The 25,192-nt window shown below is 42.5% G+C and overlaps 1 protein-coding gene across 1 annotated transcript; it reads left to right on the forward strand.

The window, feature by feature from the left end:
* The first annotated feature begins 907 nt into the window (after positions 1-907).
* Positions 908-21,189, forward strand: nufip2 (nuclear FMR1 interacting protein 2). Its single transcript, XM_002938217.5, has 4 exons — positions 908-1,340; positions 10,810-12,492; positions 16,731-16,763; positions 18,273-21,189. Exons 1-4 carry the CDS (start codon positions 1,127-1,129, stop codon positions 18,323-18,325), a joined length of 1,983 nt encoding a protein of 660 aa, XP_002938263.2. The 5' UTR covers positions 908-1,126; the 3' UTR covers positions 18,326-21,189.
* Positions 21,190-25,192: the final 4,003 nt, after the last annotated feature.

The raw sequence follows: 25,192 nt of genomic DNA on the forward strand, positions 1-25,192 counted from the left end.
CAGCGTCAGGACCATAGCGCTAGGGCCACAGTGCCAGAGCCATAGCGTCAGGACCGTAGCGCTAGGGTCACAGTGCCAGGACCGTAGCGTTAGGGTCACAGTGCCAGGACCGCAGCGCTAGGGTCACAGTGCCAGGACCGTAGCGCTAGGGTCACAGTGCCAGGACCGTAGTGCTAGGGTCACAGTGCCAGGACCGTAGCGCTAGGGTCACAGTGCCAGGACCGTAGCGCTAGGGCCACAGTGCCAGAGCCATTGCGCCAGGACCATAGCGCTAGGGTCACAGTGCCAGGACTGTAGCGCTAGGGCCACAGTGCCAGAGCCATAGCGCTAAGGTCACAGTGTGAGGACCGTAGCGCTAGGGCCACAGTGCCAGAGCCATAGCGCTAGGGTCACAGTGCCAGGACCGTAGCGCTAAGGCCACAGTGCCAGAGCCATAGTGCCAGGACTGTAGCGCTAGGGCCACAGTGCCAGAGCCATAGCGCTAGGGCCACAGTGCCAGAGCCATAGCGCTAAGGTCACAGTGTGAGGACCGTAGCGCTAGGGCCACAGTGCCAGAGCCATAGCGCTAGGGTCACAGTGCCAGGACCATAGCGCTAGGGCCACAGTGCCAGGACTGTAGCGCTAGGGCCACAGTGCCAGAGCCATAGCGCCAGGACCATAGCGCTAGGGCCACAGTGCCAGAGCCATAGTGCCAGAGCCGTAGCGCTAGGGCCACAGTGCCAGAGTCATAGTGCCAGAGCCATAGCGCTAGGGCCACAGTGCCAGAGTCATAGTGCCAGAGCCATAGCGCTAGGGCCACAGTGCCAGAGCCATAGTGCTGACGTTGGAAGCCCAGCCCTGCCGTGAGGTTGCAGGAGACAAGTTGTGCGGCAGCAGCGGCAGGCAGGGAGGGAAGGAGGGGTGTCGGCCAGGAAGGAGGAAGGGGAGGTGGCATTGAGGGGCATGTGGGAGGCGACAAGAGGCACTTGGAGAGGCCTGATTGCTGGATAGAGACAGTCAATCGTTTCTAGAAAGTCCCTAAGCCAACCGGCTTGCCCTAGTGCGGGAGGCAGCGCATCTGCACACTCACATCCACCGAGGGGCTCTGTGCTCTGCATCCAGCGCAGGGGGAGCCCACTCACTTTCAATGGAGGAGCAGCCTGGCCAACAGCAGCAGCACCACTACCACCATCACCATCCTCACCACCTCCACTCTCCGTCTTCTCACAGCCATTACTACTATTACACAAACAGCCAGCAGCATGGAGCCGAAGGCAGCAGCGCCAAATGCCAGCCCAAGCCGCTGAAACATGAGCAGAAACACGCCCTACAGCACCAGGAAACGCACCAGAAGAAAACAGGTCGGCATCTGACCCGGGGGTGGGGGCAGCCATGGGGCAAAGGGTAGTGTTGGTAAGGGGCAGTAAAGGGCACATTTGCCGGATGTATGGGGGGTGCCCAGTATACCGGGGGGCAGCAGAGCTGAATGGTTAGGTGGGGCTTGCACCCTAGCCGGCTGATGGCACAATCACAGCGTCGCCCGGGGGGCCGCCGGGAATACAGTGATTTAGCTGGGGGTTGGTATGGAGCCATCGTGTCTGGTTGTGTAAGGGGGACCCGGGAGGGGACACAGGGGAGCGGGCAGGGACTGGGCTCCCGGTATCTCAGGGCCCCTGGGGGAGAAGGTGCTTGTGTAACAGTTGGCTGTTGTTACTCTGTATATTAGGAATGTATCCCCTGCAGTCCCTTGGGAGTTGTAGTTCAGCAGCAGCTGGAGGGTGGCGGGCTGCATGGCAGCAGTGCCCAGGGCCCACGGATTCCTAACTCCGGCTGTTCCCATTGATCAGCTGACTGGGCAGCACAATGTGCTAAGGGCCCTGGGGCCGCTACCCAGCAGCTAGAGGGCGCCCTGCATGGGGCAACAGTAGCAGCGATTCCTACGCTTATTCCTATTATAAATGCTTCTGTGCCCTGGGGTTGTGGGTACCCGGCATTCGCTGCCAGTGGGAAGCCCGAGTGCTACGGGTAATGCTTCCCGGCATGGCTGCTTCCAGTTCCCCCTTATTGGCAAAACTCGGGGCCGGCCGAGCCCGGGGAATCCAGGCTGGAGGCCCACTGCCTTGACCTTGCTAGTAAGCCTGCCGGCTCCATGTTGTGCCCCCAGCCGCTGCGGACATGTGACTTCCCGGCAGGGTTGGCCCGTTACACCACCGCTTCCCTCCCCCGCCTTTCATTTATGTTTCCCGTTGTCTCTACTCCGCCACGTTCATTCCCCTCCCATTCCAGCCAGTCAGCTGCTCGGTGCGGCCTGGTACAGCCCTAGAGCCGGGAGCTCGCCTGAGGCAGCGGCACAGGAGGCTTCTAGAAGGCGCTGGAAGGGCTCGGCTGACGTGTGTGTGTCTGATATAGAGACTTACAATAAAGGATACAGGCTCCCGGCTGTGGCATTGGCTCTAATACACCGGGCGTTATAGCGCTGTTGGCTGGTGTTCCTAGGGGGCTACTAGCCACCGCCTCTAATAAGGGGTGATTGGCGAATTTATAGAATATAATGTACAGAGAGAGACAATTTACACTGGGGCCCATCAAGGGGAAGTATATAACACTTTGTACATATTTTACTATACATATCAGGGATGCCCAGTGGGGGTAATACAACTGAAAACCATAGCATTTTTCCTAAAATGGTGGCTAACCAACCTTCTGCCCTCTCTAACTCTAGTTCAGCAATATATTCAGAGTCACATTTCTTAAGCTTTCTTACTGTTTCCCTCAGACTGGGGCCTGAGCCCTGAGCCCTGGCCAACCCATGGCCACTAGATGTTATTGTTGGACTTTACATGCCAGATTCCCCCTGGAAGGTAAAGGCTGCAGGGGTCATTTTGGGAGTTGTAGTTCATTTACATCTGAAGGCCAATAGGGTTTCTAACTCAAGCTCTAAGCACTTGTTTTTGGAGGTTCTAGGAGTTGTTCCATATCAACTGTGGTACAAGCTACATTTTTTACCTGTAGGCAAGTTGGGTAGAGGTTTCTATATCTGTAATCTTGTTATTGGCATAGGGCCCCTGACCAAATTTTGGTCCACATATTTAAATTTAACCTGTTTGATTTCCTACCAGGGATTTACAGTAGGAGAGTTCTCTCAACTGTGACCCACCATCAGGGCCTTTCCTGGCTCCTGTTGTTTCTTCTGTGATAGGGTGTCCATACACATGCCATTTGGCCCCTAGGCAGATACTGTATGAGTGGCCATAAACACAACAACCACCACCGATTAGAAAGAGGTGCTGTTTTGGCTAACATTGTACGTTAGGAGATACGTTTCATACAATTCTGATTGACAGGCTGAATTGTATCCATTATAAAAAGATCTTAGTTGCCATTGTCTGGCCAACATTCATGCACCAATATTGTTTTGAAACAATTTATCAGTACCTGCAAGGACAGCCTTAGAGGGTATCAGTTGTAATATCCTAGCAGTGCAGCAGCCGTATAGTGATTGGTTGATTTCAGAGCAAGTGGTGACCCATGTGTGCTATGTAGGTGCAAGCCGAGCAGGTAATCTAATAAAAGGCACAAAGTCAGTGGTCTATTAATCCATAACAACCACCCAACAGGTAACATTTATTGGTCAGCTATTTGAAAGATTCATATGGTTGCTATGGGTTACTAGACCTGGGCAAATGTTGCACCATTAATCACATTAACTCTAAGTTGTTTAAATACCAAACACTGATTGCGGCATGAATAATTTAAAGGGGATTTACTGCTAAAAATAAATCTTAAGTTTGTTGTGGAGCAGGAAAAAGCACTCTACCTTTTGCAGAATTCACATCTCTCTGCACCACAGGTATGGGTTGCACTGGAAGCTGTCGTTTTGCGACCAGTAACCCTAGCAACCAGGTACAGAGAGAGGAAGGATAGAGCAGGACTATCCTAATTGCAAGGTTACTTACATTCTCACTTTGTAGAACCACACTGTGTTGCTGGCAGCAAGTTGGCCAGATGTGACCCTGAGGGTCCCTTGTTCAGCCTCCAAACTACCCTTGGTCACCATAGCCTTCTTTTTTAAGTCGTTACCAATTTGATGCCAATATTTTGTTTATTATCAGCCACTCCTTTTAAGGACAGTTTAGGCAGAAGTGGCCTACAACACATTAACATTTGTATTAACATTATTATCTTTTAAATTTCTCCTTTAAGTGCTTGTGGTTCCCAACAGCTGTAGGACTGCTGACATTTGGCAAGGCTCACTTTCATGTAGCCTACATGTTGGATTAATTTAAATTAAACATTTATATAAAATATTTACCTTTCAAGTTTTTTTAATGGGAGCCCTAGAACCATCAGTTAATAGAAATGAGTTCAGGCCTGTTCTGTTCATTATGTGGCCAGTTGGCTAAATGGATGGATTCTGTATGAGGCTTAATACCAAGTATGTCCACCTCTCTATTGTTCTGTTCATTTGGGAAGACAGCATACAGTGGATGTAAAAAGTCTACACACCCCTGGTAAAATGTCAGGTTCCTGTGCTGTACAAAAATTAGACAAAGATAAATCATTTCAGAACTTTTTCCATCTTTAATGTGACCTATAAACTGTACCACTCAATTGAAAAACAAACTGAAATCTTTTAGGTGGAGGAAAGAAAACCAAAAAAACTAAAATAATGTGGTTGCATAATTGTGCACACCCTTAAACTAATACTTTGTTGAAGCACCATTTTGTTATAGCACTCAGTCTTTTTGGGTATGAGTCTATCATGTATGGAAAATTTATAATACAAATTATGTTATGTGTATGGGTAGCTTTAGGCCTGGTGATCTGGGGGCATGCCTTATGTAGGATAAAAGTGCTGCTTATTACTCTCCAGATCCCAGGACGTCCATGTACTCAATGAAAGTACTGTCTGGGGAGGGGCTAAATCCCAATAAGGTCAAAAGCTGGGTATCCAACCAAGAAAGCAGTCCGAGTAGCCTCCCCTTATACAAACAGTCTATACAACCCCCTTCTTGTTTCTGGCTTCTTTCTGCTCATCCTTCTATTTTCTCTATGTGCACACAAGTCATTAGTTCTTCTGTGCCCTGGCTGTAGGGATTGCCACCCCTGCTACCATTGATGAGAGGGCATTTCTAGCAAAGGACCAGAACCTTCTACATGACGACCTTCCCTATGCCAGGTATACGGTCGTGCTTCTACGAAGGTAGCAGGAGTTACCATTCGTAAACATATTTTCCATGGTTTGACAATGCTGTTCATGTGTTCATTAGGGTGACATAACATTTATGTTGAAAAGTTGCACCTTCTTTGTCCACCTAGAATCAGACTAAAAGTGGCCGCACACAGGCACATTTTAGCTGCCAATATCTGTCCTTTAGATCGATTCGGCAGCTTATCTGCCTGTGTAAAGGCACTAACGATGGGCCTGCCCGACTGACATCAAAGGACACAGGATCTTTCTGTGAGCAGCATTATACTGATGTCACACACTAGGGCAGATTTATTATAGGTCAGACTGGGGAATTCAGCAGGATTCCCAGCAGTTTGATCTATTTTAGGATTAGGATATTTAAGTGCTGAGAACTGATCTGATTCACCTATCTGAATGGGTTTCTGGAGCTTCACAGAAGCTTGTCTGTGGACTGAGGGCTTCTGTCTGCCCCATGTACCCTTTCTGTTGGTTAGTATCTAGGCATTGCAAGTTGAAGCATTATATATCTATATTTACACTTCAAACTATCATTTATGCCAGTCATATAAAAGCCATGCAGTATGTGTTTCTTTGAGGGCAATTATAGGCATTAGTTGAAGGCTTCTTGTTCCTGGCTCATTATGGCAGAGATACAAAGTATTTTGTTATATTAGTTATATGAGAATGGAACGCCTGGGATCTATAGTACATGCAATGATTTAAATTCTATGATGGACTATGCTATACCACTTTAGGTCTTGTGTATTGCTTCAAGTGAAACTATACAATATTTATAGATAGGTTTTATATTATGCCTTCTACGCTGACACTGGTTTTGCAGGCCGTGCATTCTTTTGCATGTGCCCAGAACATTCTTATGCACGTTTTATATGGCTGTTGAAGGACCAGTAACACCAGGATCATTTAAAATTTGCGCAGTGCAAAATTATTCGCACAGTAAACATATTTGCCCTGCCCCGTGTTTACATTTATAAAGCATGACAAGACTGGTGGATTTAATATGCAAACATAATTGACCTTAAAGATTTGGGTCCTCCTTTAGATCGATTCAGCAGCTTATCTACCCATTTATGGGCACCCCAACAGGCCTACCCTACTGATATCTGGCCTAAAATTGGGCAGATCTCGATTGGGCAGGTTTGATTTTCCGTCGGATATGGGGCACAGTCCAAACGATCGAAATAGCCCAATATTGCCCACTTTTAGGTTTCCACTCGTTTGGCAATCTCTCCGTGTATGGCAACCTTTCTTGCAGACAACAGACTCTTTGGTTACTATTCCTACAGTTCAAGTGGTCATACAGGGACAAGGTCACCAAACAAGCAAATCTTTTCCCCGAAATGTCCACTTTGGGTGGGCAATATTGTGCTAATGTAATCGTTTAGCCCTAGGGCAATTTTTGTCTGAAGAACCTGCCAAATTGATATGCCTGTGTATCCCCACTTTTTAGTTGGTAGCATTTACTGGTCACATGTTTACCAGCAAAACATTTGATTATTGGCTTTGGGCTACTAGACCTGTAATACATTTTACATTTTTTTGCAAGATCCAGGCAGTCTAAGATTCAGGCAGATACCAATTAAGCCATTTAAAGGAATTTCAGGTGGTTCAGAGCAGTACAAGTGTTTTCCACCACTGGAGAAAACACAGTGGGGCTCATTTATCAACACTGGGCAAATTTGCCCATGGGCAGTAACCCACGTCAACCTATCAGAGGTGGGCTTTTCTCAGCCAGCTTGCAACTAGGACAATGAATGCAGCAATTTGATTGGTTGCCAATGGCTACTGCCCAGGGGCAAATTTGCCCAGTGTTGATAAATGACCCCCAGTGTTTAACTTACATATGAGATCCTGATACAGGAATATAACAAAACCACTATTTCCATTTCTCATGAATCTTTAATAACAATACAAAATCTTAATGAGAATTTTAGGATCCCTTTTCTTGTAACTAAAAGTAATTCTTCTGTATTTTTCATTGCTAATATGGCAGCCCCTGCTGTTCCTTCTCGTGTTTCCTTGCAGATTGCAAACCATTTTAGCCCAACAACTGTCTGGTTTAAATCTTCTCTGGTATGAGCTTTACAGTCTACTAATGAGGGGACATTATTAGTAAAGGTTTTTTTTTTATGATCAATTGATGCCCAGAATTAAAATGCAAAAGAACAAGGTTTATTGAGTAAAGATGTGAAGCAGTTCGAAAAATTATTTAGTAAAAGTAAAGGGGCTGGGACTACAGATTTTCTTAATTTATTTTGCTTATAACTTTACTTGATGAGGAACTTCTCACCAAATGTAAAAAAGTTCACCCCCCCCAAAAAAAAGGGTGTTAAAAGCAACTGTCCAATATACATTACATTTCTCTCAATGCCATTCATGTTCTGTGATTAACCAGAGTTCCCCTCTAACTAAATAAACATCTGTGGTAACTTCACAGAGAACTAAATCCTCCATGCAAGAGAATGCTGCTTAGTAGTGGTAGGTCCGGGGCTGTGGAGTCGGTAGATAAATTCTCTGACTCCGACTCCTCAGTTTCTGATACTTCCGACTCCACGACTCCGACTCCTCTGTTTTTAATATGCTAATGTATTTTATACATTCATACAGTCAATGAAAAGCATGCTTCATGGTCACTCAACGGTTCGTTTATGCACTGTGTGCATTGGGCTTTATTCTTATAGCAGAGAAGTAATTAATTATGACTGTTTGGGAATTGAGACATTTAAACTTGCTTTATTTATTTATTTTATTCCCATTTAAATTTAGTCGGAGTCGTAGTTGGTCCATTTTTTTCCAACTCCAGGTACCCAAAATTGCCTCCGACTCCTCAACTCCGACTCCACAGCCCTGGTTAGGTCAGCCATCTTGCTTTAATTGTACATTAGTAGTTTTTCTTTTTAGAAGTGTTATGTAAAGAGATTAATTCTCTTTTTTGAGAGGTTTCTGAGAATTTTCAATTGTTCAGTAGCTCAACATTACAATTTTGTTGCTTAGTTTCTAAGTCAGTGATCCCCAACCAGTAGTTACTCACCAACCCCTTGGATGTTGCTCTTGGTGCCCCCAAACCAGGGAGTTATTTTTGAATTCCTGACTTGGGGGCAAGTTTAGGTTGAATAAAAACAAGATTTACTACCAAATAAAGCCCCCTGTAAGCTGATAGTGTGCATAGAGGCTCCCTAATAGCCAATCACAGCCCTTATTTGGCACCTCCATGAACTTTTATGGTGCTTGTGTTGCTCTCCAAGTCTTTTTACATTTGACTGTGGCTCACAACTAAGAAAGGTTGGGGACCCCTGTTTTAAGTGATTAGCTTGGCCATACAATATCTGTTTGGATATAAGGTAGCCATACACGGGCAGACCCCATATGGTATGTTTTCATACCTATTTTGTCCCTACAAAAAAACCAACAACATTGCATGTATGAAACACAAACTTTTGATGTTGTGCAATTGGCAGAGAGCTTGTTGTTTGGGTGCTGTGCTCGCATAACCTTTGCCTGTGACTATAAACATCAGAGGTTGTTCAGCAAAGAGCTGTTGACTTAGCTGGCCGTCAATTACCACTAATGATTAGGTATTTAGTATAATAATCCCCATGAGAATAAGTGACTGGAATAACCCGATGTATTAGAATACTTTGTGACTTTGGGAGAAAATTAAGGACTCTTGCTTTGTTTCTGTGTCCAATTAATGAAGTTGACTAAGTTTATCTGGTGTACATGATATTCTGTAGGAGACTTAAAATATACTCAGCCAGTTTCTCATGTTGAATGACCTGTAAAAAATAGCTCCAGTTGTACATTACTGCTGGAAAACGTCATTCTAATTGCTTTGGGTGTAAAAAGGCTGCCCGTCCCAAACAATTCTGCTAATTTGTGCCAAAAATTGTGTAATAAATATAGTCTTGAGGAGATGGTGGGATTGTGTTCATTCTTATATGCTCTTTAGCCAGTTGGCCTATGGGTGATGGTATACTTTCAACCAATGTATGGCCACCTTAAGAAATCAATATTGCAGACCATGTATGTTTGCTTTAATTGGGTGGCCAAAAGAAGTGATCTTTATCAGGTGTTAGCAATGGTTTATCCAAGCCTTTTACCTTTAGGCCAGAAATATAGTGAGCACAAGTATGGCTATGTAGTCGTTGTTTTAGGTACACCTAAAATTGATCTGTGGTTCTGCTTTAATATTTCAACTTTGTTTTATTTTTTTTTGGTTCCGCATGGTGTAACAATCACCAACATAAATGCTTGTATATGTTTTCTCTGGTGTGTCGCAGTGAATTTGTTTGTTGAATCTCCTAAAGCTCTGGATTATTTTTCTTTGTGGTAAAAACAATATTGGCTACATGTAGTTTCTCCAGATAGCCCCACAGGAAACAAAGAAACCTATTTAGTAGGCCGCTATAATTAGGTCAGCTATACGAAGCTGTTGTGACTGGAGGTTCTGGAATGCTTGAAATGTCTGTAAGATGGGGAGGTACCCTTAGCAAGCATGCAGATGTTTGCCTTCATTATTCTAACATAGTAAGCTAACTGCTGATTGGTTGCCGTGCGTTACTACACCGGACCAAAATCTTGCTTATGCTACAGAGTAACTACTGACTATGTGACTATTTTGTAATTAATAGAAATTGACAGCGGAATTAACATTCCTGTTCATTGTTTTAGGAGTATCCGACAGATGCTTAACCTGAGGTACACATGTCTGATGTTTGTTCCCTGCTCTTTCAGTAGGAAACTGAAGCATTCACACACCTACCAATTGTCATGATCCATGGAGACCATTGTTTCCCAGAGGAGTTGTGCAGTTACCTTGTTTTCGGCTTGATGGTCCAGAGACGACATTCTGGATGTTCTTTTTTGTATATTCTAATAAAATAAATCAAGCAACTGGAGTCCAAGGACACTGGCCTGGCAGGGTTTCCTATAAAAGTAATGTACCTGTAGGTGTTGATGCCCTGCCTTTGTGTATAGATAGATGGTTCAAGCTGAGATATGTAGGTGTTGATGCCCTACCATTTGTCTATAGTTGAAATTGCAATCTTTGCTTATTGTTTGCATTGTTTTCCTCAACATTGAGATTGGAATATGGAAAATCATCCTCCCCCTAGTCTGAATTTAGAATTAAATGATATAATGCCTTGTGATTTCTGTTTTGTAAAGAGGATCATGATCATGATGGCAACATGATGGACCTATTGTTGGGCTAAAAAACCCTTTCTTATTTTGTGCATGTGTATAGAACATTCCTTCTCGGAAAAACTTGGGCAATCTTCCTTTCGTCTCTTATTTTTGACCTCTAGCCTTTTTAATAATGCTTTTTATGAAGAGGTCTTTAGGTTTATGCATTTATTTCTCTCTTAAAAATAAATATAATTTGAGCCTCCATAAAGACCAAGCCCAAAGGTCATATGCTTTGTTTAAAGGGTTAGTTAAATATGTTAACTATTTAAAAATGTTGCTTTTTCATTCACCTTTTCTTTTAAAGTCCTGTTTTTATTAGTACAATGAATTGTAAAGAAATGACTATTTGACTACCTTAATGTGAGTGAAGTGGGGTCTGGTGGCATTGGCGCTTCTTCTGTTGTGCTTACACTGTTCTTTTCCTTCCCTAGGCCATGGAGACCTAAATGGTACTGCAACAGAAAGATACCCCTCTCCAAAGACCCTTGACTCTGAAAAGGCTGCAAGTCAGACTGCTTCTCGGGTTACTAACGGGAACCAACAGGCCGTCGACAGCAACGCCAGTACCAAGCATTCATCCAAGGCCCTGAGCTTTGGGAAAAGTGGAAGCAAAGTTAAAACCTTGCTTCATAAAAACAGTATGGACAAAAAGAATGAGAAGTCTTACGAAAGCAAGCCTAAGGATAATAAACACACAGACAAGGTTGAGGCAGGACCCATTCAGAACGGTTTGCTGGCAAACAACTCTGGATATATAACTAATGGTTATGTGAGTAAAGGTGCTGAAAATGATGGCAGTGGCTCAGAGAGTGGCTACGCTACTCCTAAAAAAAGGAAAGCCAGGTGTAGTAATGCCAAAGTTGTTGATGGGTCTAGCTTTGTAATAGACAAGATGATAGACTCTGATGTCAAATTTGAGTCTGAGAACTCCAAGCCTGATTTATTAGTTGACCAGAAAGGAGGAGCTAGACTGGACAATGGAAAGTCCTCTTGGAAATGTGAGGCTGCAGCCTCTGGAGCTGGTCGGGGTAAACCAAACTCTGCAGATCTGCAAAGGAAAAACTCTGATACCAAAACGGTACCAGGAAAGAAATTTGATGACCGGCCCAAAGGCAAAGCTTCTACAACTGCCTCCTCAAAGGAGGACTCCTGGTCATTGTTTAAGCCTCCCCCCGTTTTTCCAGTGGACAACAGCAGTGCTAAAATCGTTCCTAAAATAAGTTATGCAAGCAAAGTTAAGGAAAACCTCAACAAAGCAGCCTTGAACAACTCTGCTTCACTATCTTCCCATGCCTTTTCTCCGGCAGCTGGGGAAGTTCCAACTTTGAACTGTGTTTCCCAGGTTCCCATGTCTGCCATGAAGTCGGTATCTACAGCTAATTTCTCCAATGGGCCCCTTTTAGTAGGACCTGATGGAAGTTTCTTGGCCACTGCTGCTAGTACTTTATCACACACACTGCCTGCTGGAGCAGAAACTTTGCCCACAGATATACTCTCTGCCCCAACACCCAATGAACAAAAAAAGCCTAGCCTTTTAACTTACCCTTTAAATATGCAACAAGCACTGCCGGATACAATGCAGGGGGAACTGTCCGGTCAGTCAAATCAACACAGCCTGGGTGAAATTTTTCAGAACCAGTGGGGTTTGTCTTTTATAAATGAGCCCAGTGCTGGTCCAGATGCTGGGGTGGACAAGCCTTCACTTGGGCAGATGGTCTGGGAGCACCCCATCCCAGCAGCTTCACAGGGTGCTGAAGTTGCTGCCTCAGGAAATGAGCGCCCAGTTTTCCCCAAGGCCTATGAGCTAGAGAAACGGACTAGCCCTCAGGTTCCAGAAGGTTCTACCATGAAAACAACTGTTGATTCTGGGGCAGAGGGGTCTGGATTATGTTCAGACCTGCAGCACTTAGGGGAGCCACAGAAGACTGATGCTGCTAGCCAGGGTTGTTTAGTGTTTCAGTCCAAGGTCTATGAGTTAGATATTTCGCCCCAGGCACCCCTGAAAAACACTTTACAGACCTCCGCCAAAGATAAGAGGTACCATGCAGGCCTTGAATGGAAAGATAGCTGTGGTTCTTTCGACCTGAGGGCTGCTATTATCTATCACACTAAAGGTAACACGTTTGATTCCCTAATGTTGCTTGCCATGTAAAAGCACTGCTTCAGTGCAATGACCATTAACCATGTATTAAAATGAGCTGGGACAGCAGGCTGATCATACAGATTATTTGGATTGTTATGAGCATATTACATTTCTGATGTATAAAGGCACACTTATCTAATAAAATAGACACATTTGATTTTAAAACGTTAAGGGGCATTGAGTCCAATGAGTAGCATAGGCTACTTTCAGCTTCCCTGTGTTACCAGCTTCCTGATTCTTGCACCTTTGCTCAACACAAGCACATTCAATGTCCTTATTTTCCTAATGTTTTGCTATTACAGAGCTCTAATATCAAATTTTGTTTGTACTCCTTCTCATAGCGTCACCCACCCCTCCTTCCCTCAGCTTCAACTCATAATACATTTTACTAAATATTCCTACAAACAGTGACACAGCAGAACCAGTTTGAAACTAGTGTATTAAAAAGGCATGCTTAGTACAGGCCCTACTGAGCCCTTATTGAGGGTTACAATACCTCTTGTGTTTGTTTTTATTGTTTGGCAAATATATACTTTTGGAAATATAATATGCTTAATAAAATTGCAAATTGTCCGCATATGTTAATCATTTGTGACCCTTAAATAATCACAGTTTGGTAGCATTATAGAGGTATATATTGCTAAAGGCTTGTGTCAGACTAAAGGTGGCCATACACCTTTAGATCCGCTCACTTGGCGATGTTGCCAAGCGAGCGGATCTTTTCCTGATATCCCCCACCTACGCGTGGGCGATATCAGGAGAATCCAGGCCAATTCGGTCATTTGGGCCTGGGGCCAAACGATCGCATTATAACGACGGTTATAGGAAAAGTCGGTTTGAGGACCGCATCAACGAGCCGATGCGGTCCCCGATCCGACTAAATTTTTAAACCTGCCTGGGCAGGCCCTTCGTTAGTGCCCCTACACGGCTGATTAGCTGCCGAATTAAGGCAACCTGAGTTCTGATTAAACACTGGGGATTCTACCTAAATATGACTCTAAACATGGTCTGGTTTTTGTAGCACTACTGGGTTTTCACATACTCTGCTAACCTTTATGCACCATTTCTTCAAGGGGACCTGTCACCCTGACATAGAAATCCGTATAATAAAAGTCCTTTTCAGATTAAATATGAAACCCAAATTCCTTTTTTTATTAACACATCCATACCCATTATAAAGGTATTTTTGAATCCCAGCTGTCGATTCCTTTCACTTTCCATTCAGCCCTTCACAGATGTCACTGCCCTCCCCTCATTCCCCCTTCATCCTCACCATCTATATGTGGGTCTACAAAATGGGGCCTGCCTGTTTGCTGTGATTGTGTAATTCCAAGACTGAAGGAAACAGCACTTAAATCATTTATATAGTGTAACTGAAGTTTTTGATTGACTAACCTAATAGATAAGAATTTAGAATTATTTCTTAGGGTGACAGGTCCCCTTTAAAGTATGTGTTTGTGTGCAGAATCTTCATTCTTCATTTTTTATTGCATTTGGGCTTGAAAGGTGACCTGTTGCTTATTACAGCTGGGCCATTGCCTATAAATATATACCCAATCGGTGTTTCTTTATAAACCTTTTAATGGCTGTGTATTCATGTTGGTTATGACAACACAAACCTGATACAGTGCAGTGAATGGGTTATGGAAACAACAGTAGCACAGTGCCTCAGCCTGGCACGCATTCATAGCTCATCAACTGTGTTTAGTAGTTCAGCAATCCTTAACGGTCACTTAAAAAAGAAATAAATCCTAAAATGTATATGGCTAGAAATATTGCACTTACTGTAGCAGGCCAGAGGTTCAGTAGCCCTGTATCAGAGTTGTCCATGGCAGCTCCCTGTATTTGAAATTTTTGTATCTGTGGCACTGCACATGCTCAGTGTGAGCTAAGCTTAGGGACTGTCAGAACATGATCAAATTGGTACAAAGTAAAATGACATCTTACTGATGCTACAAATTTGAAGCTGGGTGCACAGGTTTCAATTATGCCTTGTCATTTGAATTCATTACTTATCAGCTTTGCATAGTGATATTGATATTTGTTATAGTTGGTCCCTGAGCTTAGTTAAGTGACAGCAGAACGAAAAAAGTGAACCAGCAGAAAGGAATATGGGGAGTGTGGTTGGCCTTTGGCTGTCTTGGGAACCCCAAAACATAGCGTGCAGCATTTCTGGCCTAATTCTTTGTTGAATGCGTAGCCTAAAGGTATATTATTGTTATATTTACTTTAACTTAAATATAGAGTGAAGAATGAGGGTGCTGCTTGTGTATAGGCTGTTTTTGCATGTTTACATTGGTGCATATTAGTGGGAGGTGCCAAACTGGTAGCCTCACTGTCCTGTGCTTCATTGCAGCACCATGCCTTTAAATAGACAAAAGTGTGAACACTTTGAAAAAATAGTCAACGGCATTTATTAATATTAGGGGTGAAACCCTTAGTCTCTTTTACCCAGCTTTATAGAATTTGGTGGACGTGTCCTATATTAAAGAGGATCTGAACTTAAACATAAGTCCATTTAAAGTGCTTTAATGGATAACCAGAACACTGGTATCAGCAGGCTAAAATTGCTAATATCTCAAAAACGGAAAGCTGAAATGACTGTAAATTGCACACTGTAGGTTTACATCAATTTTTTTTGGATTTAGATCCTTTTAGGATAAAAGGATCACTTGAGGTATTTTAGTAGTATAATTGCACTGCATGTATTTTATTAGCTGTAATAAACATTCCATTTAAGAGAATGTTCCCTGCGTCACAATCCAACAGTAGTGACTACATTAGGAATGGGCTTGGTGCCCCTAACTAGAAAGCAGCTCATGTTGTATGAGTGCTAACCTACTGCTCCCCACGTATGCTATATATAGTCATGGCTCACCTTTCAGTTAATCTTAAGTATGCTCTAGACAGTAATATTCTGGGTGTTAGGATAAATAAGACCATAGCAACCAGATAGCAGCTAAAACTAAAGAGCTGTAGTACAAGGTAACTATATGAAAAACCACAAAATTGTAAATTGTCTCAGGATATCAATATCTACATCATACTAATAGTTAAATGAAATATGAATCACCCTTTTAATTATCCTAGTAACCAGTCAGTGATTTAAATGAAAAAAAAAATGAATTGGCAATGGACAATATAGGAAAATAAGTTATTAAAAAAGTAAAAATAATAATAAAACTGTAGCCTCAGAATGCAATATTTTTTTTGTCTGTCAGGGTCAGTGACCCCCATATGTAAGCTATAAAGTGACATAAAAAGAAGGCAAAGGGCGAAGATACGCAGGGCTACTAAACCCCAGAAAATACCCTGCCATAGACAATACTGAGAATTGCCTCTGCTAAAACACACATTGAGACAGTTATCAGTAAATGATCATCATTGTCTATTTTAGTAGCCGTGACAAGTAGCTGCTACTAGTAGCTCTGTGTGTCTTCACCCAAATAATTAAACTAGAATTTAGATTGTAAGCTCTGTTAAGAGGGGGACTGCAAATATCTAAACAGAACTTCTGTTAAAGATTATCTAAAATCTGTATCACCGGCACCACACTGTTTATTCACTGTGTACTGAATAGCCAAGAGTGTTCATTTCAAGAGGTGAATGGCACTAAAACCAACCGCATCTTTAGGGCAGGGGTACATGGGGAGATTAGTCGCCCCGCGACAAATCTTCGTTGTCGCGGGCGACTCATCTCCCCGCAATGCCATCTCTCCAGCTAGAATGTAAATCACCAGTGGAATGGCATATGCGTCACTGCGATGTCCCGCAGTCGCCCGAAGCTCGGGGGCAACATGTTGCTCACCAACCCCTTGGATGTTGCTCTCCGTGCCCCCAAACCAGGGAGTTATTTTTGAATTCTTGACTTGATGGCAAGTTTTGGTTGAATAAAAACAAGATTTACTACCAAATAAAGCCCCCTGTAAGCTGATAGTGTGCATAGAGGCTACTTAATAGCCAATCTTAGCCCTTATTTGGCACCTCCATGAACTTTTATGGTTCTTGTTTTGCTCTACAAGTCTTTTTACATTTGACTGGCTCACAAGTAAGAAAGGTTGAGGGCCCCTGCACTGCAGTGTCTCTGGATGTTACACCTCCAAGCCATCATTGCACTTTATTGGCTCTAACTGTAGTGTTAGGTTGTGGTGGTGGTGGTTGTTGTGTTTTAACGCTGAACCCTAATGATTTTTTTTTCTATCTTTGCAGAAATGGAATCTATTTTGAATTTGCAAAAACAAGGTAAGTCCTGGGTCCTGGCCCCTATACAGGGGATTCTCCTTTGCAGCACAGGGGTTTTTTTTTGGGGGGGGGGGGGGGGAGGTCTGCAGATGTACACAGCCCACTGCATGTTTGCTTTTAATGAAGCAGGCTATTGGGGATGAAGTCTAGCCTGGAAGAACTCTAACTGCTACTGAGTGTATTTTACCACAGAGTTGCAAGGTTCATTAAGTTCAATGCCCTCCTGCACACAGCATGCCCCTTGATGTTATTTTTCATAGAAAACACTGACTCATGCTGCAACTCCTGAAACACTTGGCAATGAGCAATAGAACTGCACAAATCTGACTTTGTTGACCTTTTTGGGCTCATTATCTTTGAATTGTGCCTACCACAAGTTTATAACTAGTTTTATGCTATAACAAGGCAGTGGCATTTTTGTACTCTCTTATTACAAAATCTTTATAGGATTTTAGAATTATGCTTATATATATACATTTATACTAAGACTATAGAGGAGGAAAACTATAGATGCGGATGGCGTGACGTGAATAAAAACCTGGCCTATCTGTACCCAAATCCCCTTCCACCAGATATTCTGGTATTCATTGCCCCAGCTCTGCTTAAATCCTCTGCTATCCCCTAGTTTAGCTCTGCCCATTGCATTAACCAGTGCTGCTCTGATCCTGTGCTCACCCCATATCAAATAAAAACACATTGAGCCCTTGTACTCCTGCTAGGAATAGAGTATTTGCCGATTAACTTTATAACTTTGTTGCTTTTGCTAATATGTATATGGTGCATCACAAGTGTACTGGGCATACAATCAGACAGGACCTTGCTTGGCTGGGCCTAATACCTCACCCCAGAATGGCACCCTCAGCTTCACATAGACTTGACAGTGACAATGCAAGGCCATTTAGTGCAACTAGGTTTCAGGAGAACTTGTGGGCTGTCTATCCGGACCCAGAATTCCAGTTTGTGTAGAACTGATTTCTACACATTACTTAGGTGTGGTAGCACAACACATAATTATGAACCAATATAATTTCAATGCAAATCCATCCTCAAAATCAGTCTGCCTTTCTGTTTGCTGGGCCCTGATACAAATAACTGTAACATTCACATAGAACTCTCCAAAGGCTCATGAGACTGGCAATAGCCATGTAAGACTCCTCCTGTGGGTAATAGCGAGTAGCCCCTGCCAAAGGCTTTCTCCAAGCAGGGAAAAATTATTCACAGATACTAGCAGAGGTAGTGCCAGCTGAGCAGTTGATCATGTATGAATGGGTATTCATTTTATATTAAAAGTACTATAATAATGCTATATGACAAACCCTGGAACAAACACTTTTATAGGTGATTTTGATGAAATTGTACAATTTTGCCACATCTGCATGTTTAAGTCTATTTATGTTGCTGTTTATGGTCTTTAGATTGCTATCTTCATATTTATTCCCACCTCCCAAGATTTACTGTGGCTTGGGTGCATTTCAGTAATGTTTTATCTTTTTTTTTTTTTTTTTCCAGATCCCAGTAGGATAATCACTTATAATGAAGCCATGGATCATCCCGAACACTGAGATTAGCACCATTGGACTGCTGGTGTTCCTTTTCCTATGCCATTTCACCTGTGCATGAGAGACACCTGGCTACCGTGCCCCTTTCAGAATCTTCAGTGCAACAGAGGCAAAAGCATACATAGAATCATTGGATATATATATACACACATAAAATATATATATATTTTGTTTAGATAACTATGTATAGAAAAAAATCTATAGATATATATATATATAAAAAATCTATATATATAGTTATTTAAACAAATGTAAAGACTCTCCTGATTTAATCAGGATAAATATACATTTTTTCCCAGGGGATAAACAAAAATTATTTAAACATTGGTACATTTCATTATTTTTTTTTTTTCCCATCTCTTTAAATTTTTTTTTTTTTTTGCATAATTTTCTTCCCCCCCATTTCTATGCTGCATAGAACACAGAAGGGAATGGTGTTAAGAAGCAGCAGCATGACACAGATGCTTTTACCATTGTCCTACCTGGCATGGAGAAAATTGCACAGGGGTTACAGCAAATATGGGGGAAGAAAAATAAAAGAAATCTACTTATTTGCCAACAAGAGGAGGAGATGCAAAGTATTCTGGGAAAAAGTACCGGTTGCTTCAGTCTCATCCTTTATGCTGTGTTTTGTTCTATGGCTGTGAAGCGTCCCTGCAGATATGCTCGGAAAAGGCGGATGGATGGATTTCTAGGTATACGTAACAAATATTTTGTGTTGAATATTTTTTCCTTTTATTTGGATTTACAAAGGAACAAAACATCATAAAAGGACAAGCGGCAAAGAACCAGGATTATTATTTGGTATATATGGTTTTTGTTTTTTTCATTTAATACCTTAAACTGGATACAGTAGCAGTTCTTCGCTCTGAATTCAGGGGCAAGCAGGTTTTCTTTGGCTTGACCTTTTTTCTTTTTTTCTTTGGACATTGTTATTCATCTGACAAAACACAAGAAACGCTTTAAAACTGAACCTTAGAATAATAGAAGAAAAAAAAAAAACAGAAAAAAAAGTAAAAACGCAAAAGAAAAGTAATCTATTTAGGCATTTAATATATTTAAAAGAATTATTGAAAAAAAAAAAAAAGTCAAATGCGTTCCCTGGGTTGTCATACCGCAGGGGAGCGAGTTAATGGAAGCTGCTCGGAACCGTGGCTGCTTCACCTTCTGTGTGTAGCTAATACCTAACCATGACTTGCTTTTAATCATTTCATTTCCCCCTTCTCCTGCTTAAACTCTTCCCATGCTTAATGGGATCACCGCTCATTGTCAATCTATGCCATGTTGTTTACCCTCCGGTTCTTCGAATGGTCAAAATGCAGCCTGGGGATTTTTGTTTGTTTTGTTTTAACCCTGTATGCTTCAGCTGGCATAATTTCCATTCTGATTTTTTAATTAGCCGAGCCCTCACTGTATGACAGCTATGCCGAAAACAGGACTCTAGCAATAAAGGCATTGACCCTTTCTATGACAAGAGTGGCCTGCAATGCATCGAGTACCAAGGGATGCGTAGGGACTGAGAGTGTCCGATGCCTTCATTTTCACAGGCATGCTGTAACCCTGCAGGGGGACAGGATCTAATTTTTAGCACTAATTTTTAGCACTTTGATTAAAATCTGCCCCCCTTCACCACTAACATCATTTCTGGCCTCCGTATGGAATTGGTTGGTGAGCAGTGTTGTTCTGTGAGCTTTGCTTCCTCCCATAACCATGCAGCGTTCCCCAAAAGCACAGTGTGCCAGGTTTTCGTAACTGTACATACGCCTGGCTCGTGCCACTGAAAGGTGCTATAGACATAGAATATAGATAGGTTTAATTATTTGTTTTATGTTACGGCCCTCCAGCAAGCGAAGGGGTTAATTTCTTCGTTGCTTCAATTAGTTGCTTTTTTTTAATGGCAGATGTTCTACCAGTGTTTAACCCACTTAACCTGTTTGCTGCCAAGTTGGGTAAATGTGGCGGATAACCGTAATCTTTTTTGTTTCTGGGCTCTGCCAGAACAGCCTGTGATTCTGGAGGGGTTCCCAAGAACACATATCGCAAAACCTCGGGTGCATAATATAGACAACTTACCACTAAAAACATGCAAAGTATTGTTGTGTGCAAACGCCCATGATGTCTGACCCTATAGCAAATGTATCTGGATTTCATGGTTTTCTTTTGCTCTGTGCAAAGGCCATTCTGTGCTGTCAAGAGAAAACGGTCACTATTTCATATGTACTATGTATGTCTCTCTTTTTTCCTTTCCTTAAGTAGGCCTGAAAGTGTGAGACACTGTACAAACATATAGTAGGAGCTGCAAGGAGTTTATATATTTATAGGTATAATCTCTGGTTTTCTTCAGTATTCTGTAGAGAATGCTGTAGCCAAAACAAGCCATACGCAGCGACTTTTAATATGTATAAATAAAAGGGCGTTCTGTGCTTGCAATAAACAGCATCCCTCATTTTTGTGGTCTGTTTAAAGGGGCAATATACACCCACGTTCAACGTGAACCAGTGAAATAGAGCTTCTGTTGAAAATATGTCCGCCCGTCTCTTTATTATAAAGCACTAACGGATTGTTGTTTCATTTTTATCTTCCTCTTCTTGCCTCTTGTAACCAGAAGAATGATTTTAAATGGAGATAAGGAGCTCTGTAAAGCCCCTCATTGCTTCCCAGGTGTCTCAGGTTTACAGATAAGGAAAAGTATATTCTAAAGGGGGGTTTAACTGTGACTGGCAATTGGATTCTTCTTCATTACTTTTAATTTCCCTTGTTGTTTTAATCAGCAACATGTACAACACAATGTATTCATTGAACTCATGTAGAACACAGGTGTAAGTTGCTTCTTTAAAGGGAAATAAATGGAAGTTTATGAATGATAATTGTTATCATGTGTTGTGGTGCTCGCCCCCAGCCCTTGCAATACGTTGTTAGGCTGCAGTCTGTATTTAAAGGCACTACCTTTTATTGAAAAGATATAGATAAAGTCCTCCTGTTGTATGTTCTGTTGTACACAATATTTGGGAAACCTGTTTAACTTTGACCTGCTAAATTCCAGATTTATTTTTTAGCAGTAGTGTCCCTTTAAGTCCGTAGCCCAATTAAAAACTGCAGTTTTGCTGATCAGTACACAGGGTGGTCATTTCTATGTGCCAGGTACCAAAAGAGCGGTATTTGTCGTAAGTAAGTTCAATCACAACTGTGGAGCTGGCACAACAGTTCCAGGTGGGAAAAGCAGTGCCCCAAATGCCTTAATGAACAGTGTACACGGCACAATATAAATGGCTGTATGCTGCCCTTTGATTATTCCCACTATGTTTTGAAATGCAACCTGGAATTTTATTGGAGACTTCTAGTTCATCTGTTGTATCATTTTTCCAAAAGAAATTTGTAGGAATTATATTGCCTTGTCTATTGCATTGGGAAGGGGTCTTATTGTGTAACGAGACACCGGGAAACCCAGAATATTAGTACAGCAGACACTGATATACACATGCATGTTGGCAGAATGTATAACTGGAAGAATTTAAGCTTCATTTCACTATTGGTTTCCTAATGAGAAATGGTGTTTCACACCAATGCTTTATGGCTCATTTACAAGGCCTGGGGGTGGAAGTGCAGGAGTGTGTCCTCTTTTTGTACTCATTTAACAGAACTTGTGCCCCCTGGGGTTGTTGCTCTTCGCACAGAGTGCTGAACTCAAAATCCTTGGCGCTGCAGAGAGCCAAGAGACTGTCCATACTGCCTCCCCAAACGCAGGGCCCCAACGCAGGCTGCGCCTCTCATTGCTCCCTTACTAAAACATACAAATGATGTGCAAGCTAGGGGCTGGAGGGGAAATGTCTACATACCCCACCCAGTCCCATTTCAATTTAGCACAGTGGTCAGGCAGTCTCTGCCCTGTGAAACTGAGTGCAGAGGCATGCAGTTGTTTGTACGATGCCCTGCTCAGGGGGCTAAGTGCAAGATTAAGATGTTTTTGCACTTAGCACACTGTGTGAGGCATTGTAAATGACCCTTTCGGCATTTTAAAAACACTGCTACCACTTACGGCTCTGGCTTATGGGGAGATTAGTCGCCCGTGGCAAACCTCCGTTGTCGCGGGCGACTAATCTCCCCGAAATGCCATCCCACCGACGAAAATGTAAATCGGCGGTGGGATGTTTTACGCGGCGCCGCGATTTCAGGGAAATCTCGGCGCCGCGTATGCAAGTCGCGGGCGACTAATCTCCCCTTGTGCCAGAGCCCTTACTGCTGAGGAACTGTATATGCAGGATTAAAGGTTACTCATTAAAGGCACACTCTCTTAACCCAGAACATTAAAAAAACAAACTCAGGTTTGGATAAAAAAAAACAAAAAACTCTATTACTGAATATATTCCAGTTTCACCTTGTTTGCCCTTATAGCACTTGCATTTCTGCTGTCTGGAGTACTATTGGAGTGTGGCCCTGTCGTCATTCTAATAATACGTAATAAGTAACCCAATATCCACAAATCACACAACCCCCCTTTTCTACATATTGGAGTTCAGTTTGGTATATTTATTTCTGCAGATCCATCTTTTGCTCATGGATACTTGGTTTGTCTTCCCTGAGATCCCCATTGCGCAGCTGAAGGTTAAGAGCTCTGTATAAACAAACCCCTTCCCTAAGCTGCAGGTTTTTATATAAGGAGCAGCTCATTATACATAGGGCTCCGCCAAACCAGTATAATTATTTAACTGAGGAGAATGATCTCTGTAAAAACAACATTGCCCTTCCTATACTGCAGTCCCTTTTAGGCTTTTAGCTAAGGAGCAACTCATTATACAGAGTTCTGAACTGGTCATTTCTTATTCTACTTGCTCCTCCACAAACAGTGAACAGTGAACCAGAATTTAAGGCACAAATTGTGGAGGTGGTTTTAATTTCTCTTTTAGAGCAAGAAAAAAAAACGCATGAAATAATAGGCAAAAAGTATTTCGCATTCAGTGAGTTCATGGTGAAAACTGGTGTGTACTGTCCCTTGAAACAACCCGTTACTTATCATAATGGCATGTTACTTTTGCTGAATTGCGCCTTTATTTAATTATTTTGTAGTTGTTTAATCGGGTAATTAGAACCTTGTGTCACCCCTGGTGTGGGGGGTATTGCTCTGCACTGAGCCTGACATAGAGCCCATGAGATGTAGTCTGACACCCAAATGTAACTGAATGGTGCCTGAAATCAATGGAGTAATGTTCAGTGCAGTGCCTGGACTCCCACAGGCAGGGAGAAATATATCCTTATATGCAGCAAGTAATTAAATGAATACAAATAATTATATATCGGCACTGTTCAACTGAATATTGCACATTGTTTTACAGATAAAACCAATTCTTATGATAGTGTTTAATACATTCTGGGCAGGTCTACTTTTATAGCTTGTGTCCCCAATGAAATGATTGTTGTGCTTTGTGTTGTAATAAGATTGGTGAATATAGGATAATGGGGAAAGGCACCAACACTTTACACATTACACTTTGTTGGTGCCTTCCCTTGTATCCCTGCATTTGTATACTCTCCCTGCCAGCCTCTTAGGCACTTTGCTTGCATACAGTTTTGCTTTTGTCCATTAAAAGCACAGTATTTAATGTACAAAAACATGGCACCAGGTGCCCCCGTACATGGACAGAGATTCAAAGTGGGCAATCATCCTTTGTGACTTCCCCAAACAAGTGAGGCTTCCCCTGCATGGGCAGCTATAGCAACGCCATGGTTGGGATCATTTTTGTGCCTTCTATATTATTAATGGGCAGCTGTCAGCCACTCAGACACCTGTGAACCTAAGTCTTCAGTCTGGCCTTTTAGGCTGCTTTTGCTGATGCTATACACTTGTGCAATTTACCCTTCCCTTTAGGCTGTGTGATAATCACTTTATAGCAAACATTTCTTATTTCTGTCCCAAAAAATTGTACCTACTTGGAATTTGCCTTAGTGCCATCATGGGCTGGACAAATTGCCAGTGCTATTTCAGCTCTTGGCTTTATGGTATCTGTTGCATTGCTGCTTCATTATCCAGAGTGGGATGCCCTGTGTTTAATATTGGTGATGGGCCCAGTGCTGAAATTATATATATATATATATATATATATATATATATATATCTATCTCTTCAGTAATGTAACAGGCACTCACGAAAGGGCTATCATAATTGCCTGGGTGCAGTCCGAAAAAATGCAGAAATGTATACAGGATGGAAGGTACCGCACTCACAGGACTTAAAGAAAAAACTTTTTTATTAACAAAGTAACATCTAACGTTTCGGCTGCCACTGCAGCCTTTCTCAAAGACGCCTTTCTCAAAGATATATATATATACACCCGACGGTCTGTGCTTAGGGCAGCAACCTTGGGGGGGGTGACTATATTATCGATAATTTAAAAAAATAAATCAGCAAACAAAAACTCTCCACAGCTACTGCCAGATACTATCGGGCCAAATCTGGTGGTGGAACTGTTGGGGGGTGTGGGTTCCCGTGGCACTTGTGACGTTATTCTAGTGGAAGTGATGTCACAAGTACCCGTGACATCTCCTACACAACGTAAGGGCACACATAGGTTCAGTTCCTAGGGTGGCACTGGACCTAAATACAACCTTGGATAGGCCCAGGTCCCTTCAGAATGAGTTGGCAGCTTATTGGCCCATGTATGGCATCCACCATTTTGCCTATACAGTAAATATCGGGCCGTCTGGTGAGCACCAGATTGACACATTATTGCAGTCCTTGTCCAACGGGTGTCTATAGGTCCCTCTGTATAGTCCAGTTTGGCCTGCTTTTGTGCACATTTTGCATGCTTAGCTGTCAGTTTGTCCTCTCCCTGTGTTACCTATATATACACGCTGACGCAAAAGACACCACACCCA

This window comes from Xenopus tropicalis, chromosome 2 (assembly GCF_000004195.4).
Source record: "Xenopus tropicalis strain Nigerian chromosome 2, UCB_Xtro_10.0, whole genome shotgun sequence".
In the NCBI taxonomy this organism is placed as follows: Eukaryota; Metazoa; Chordata; class Amphibia; order Anura; family Pipidae; genus Xenopus; species Xenopus tropicalis.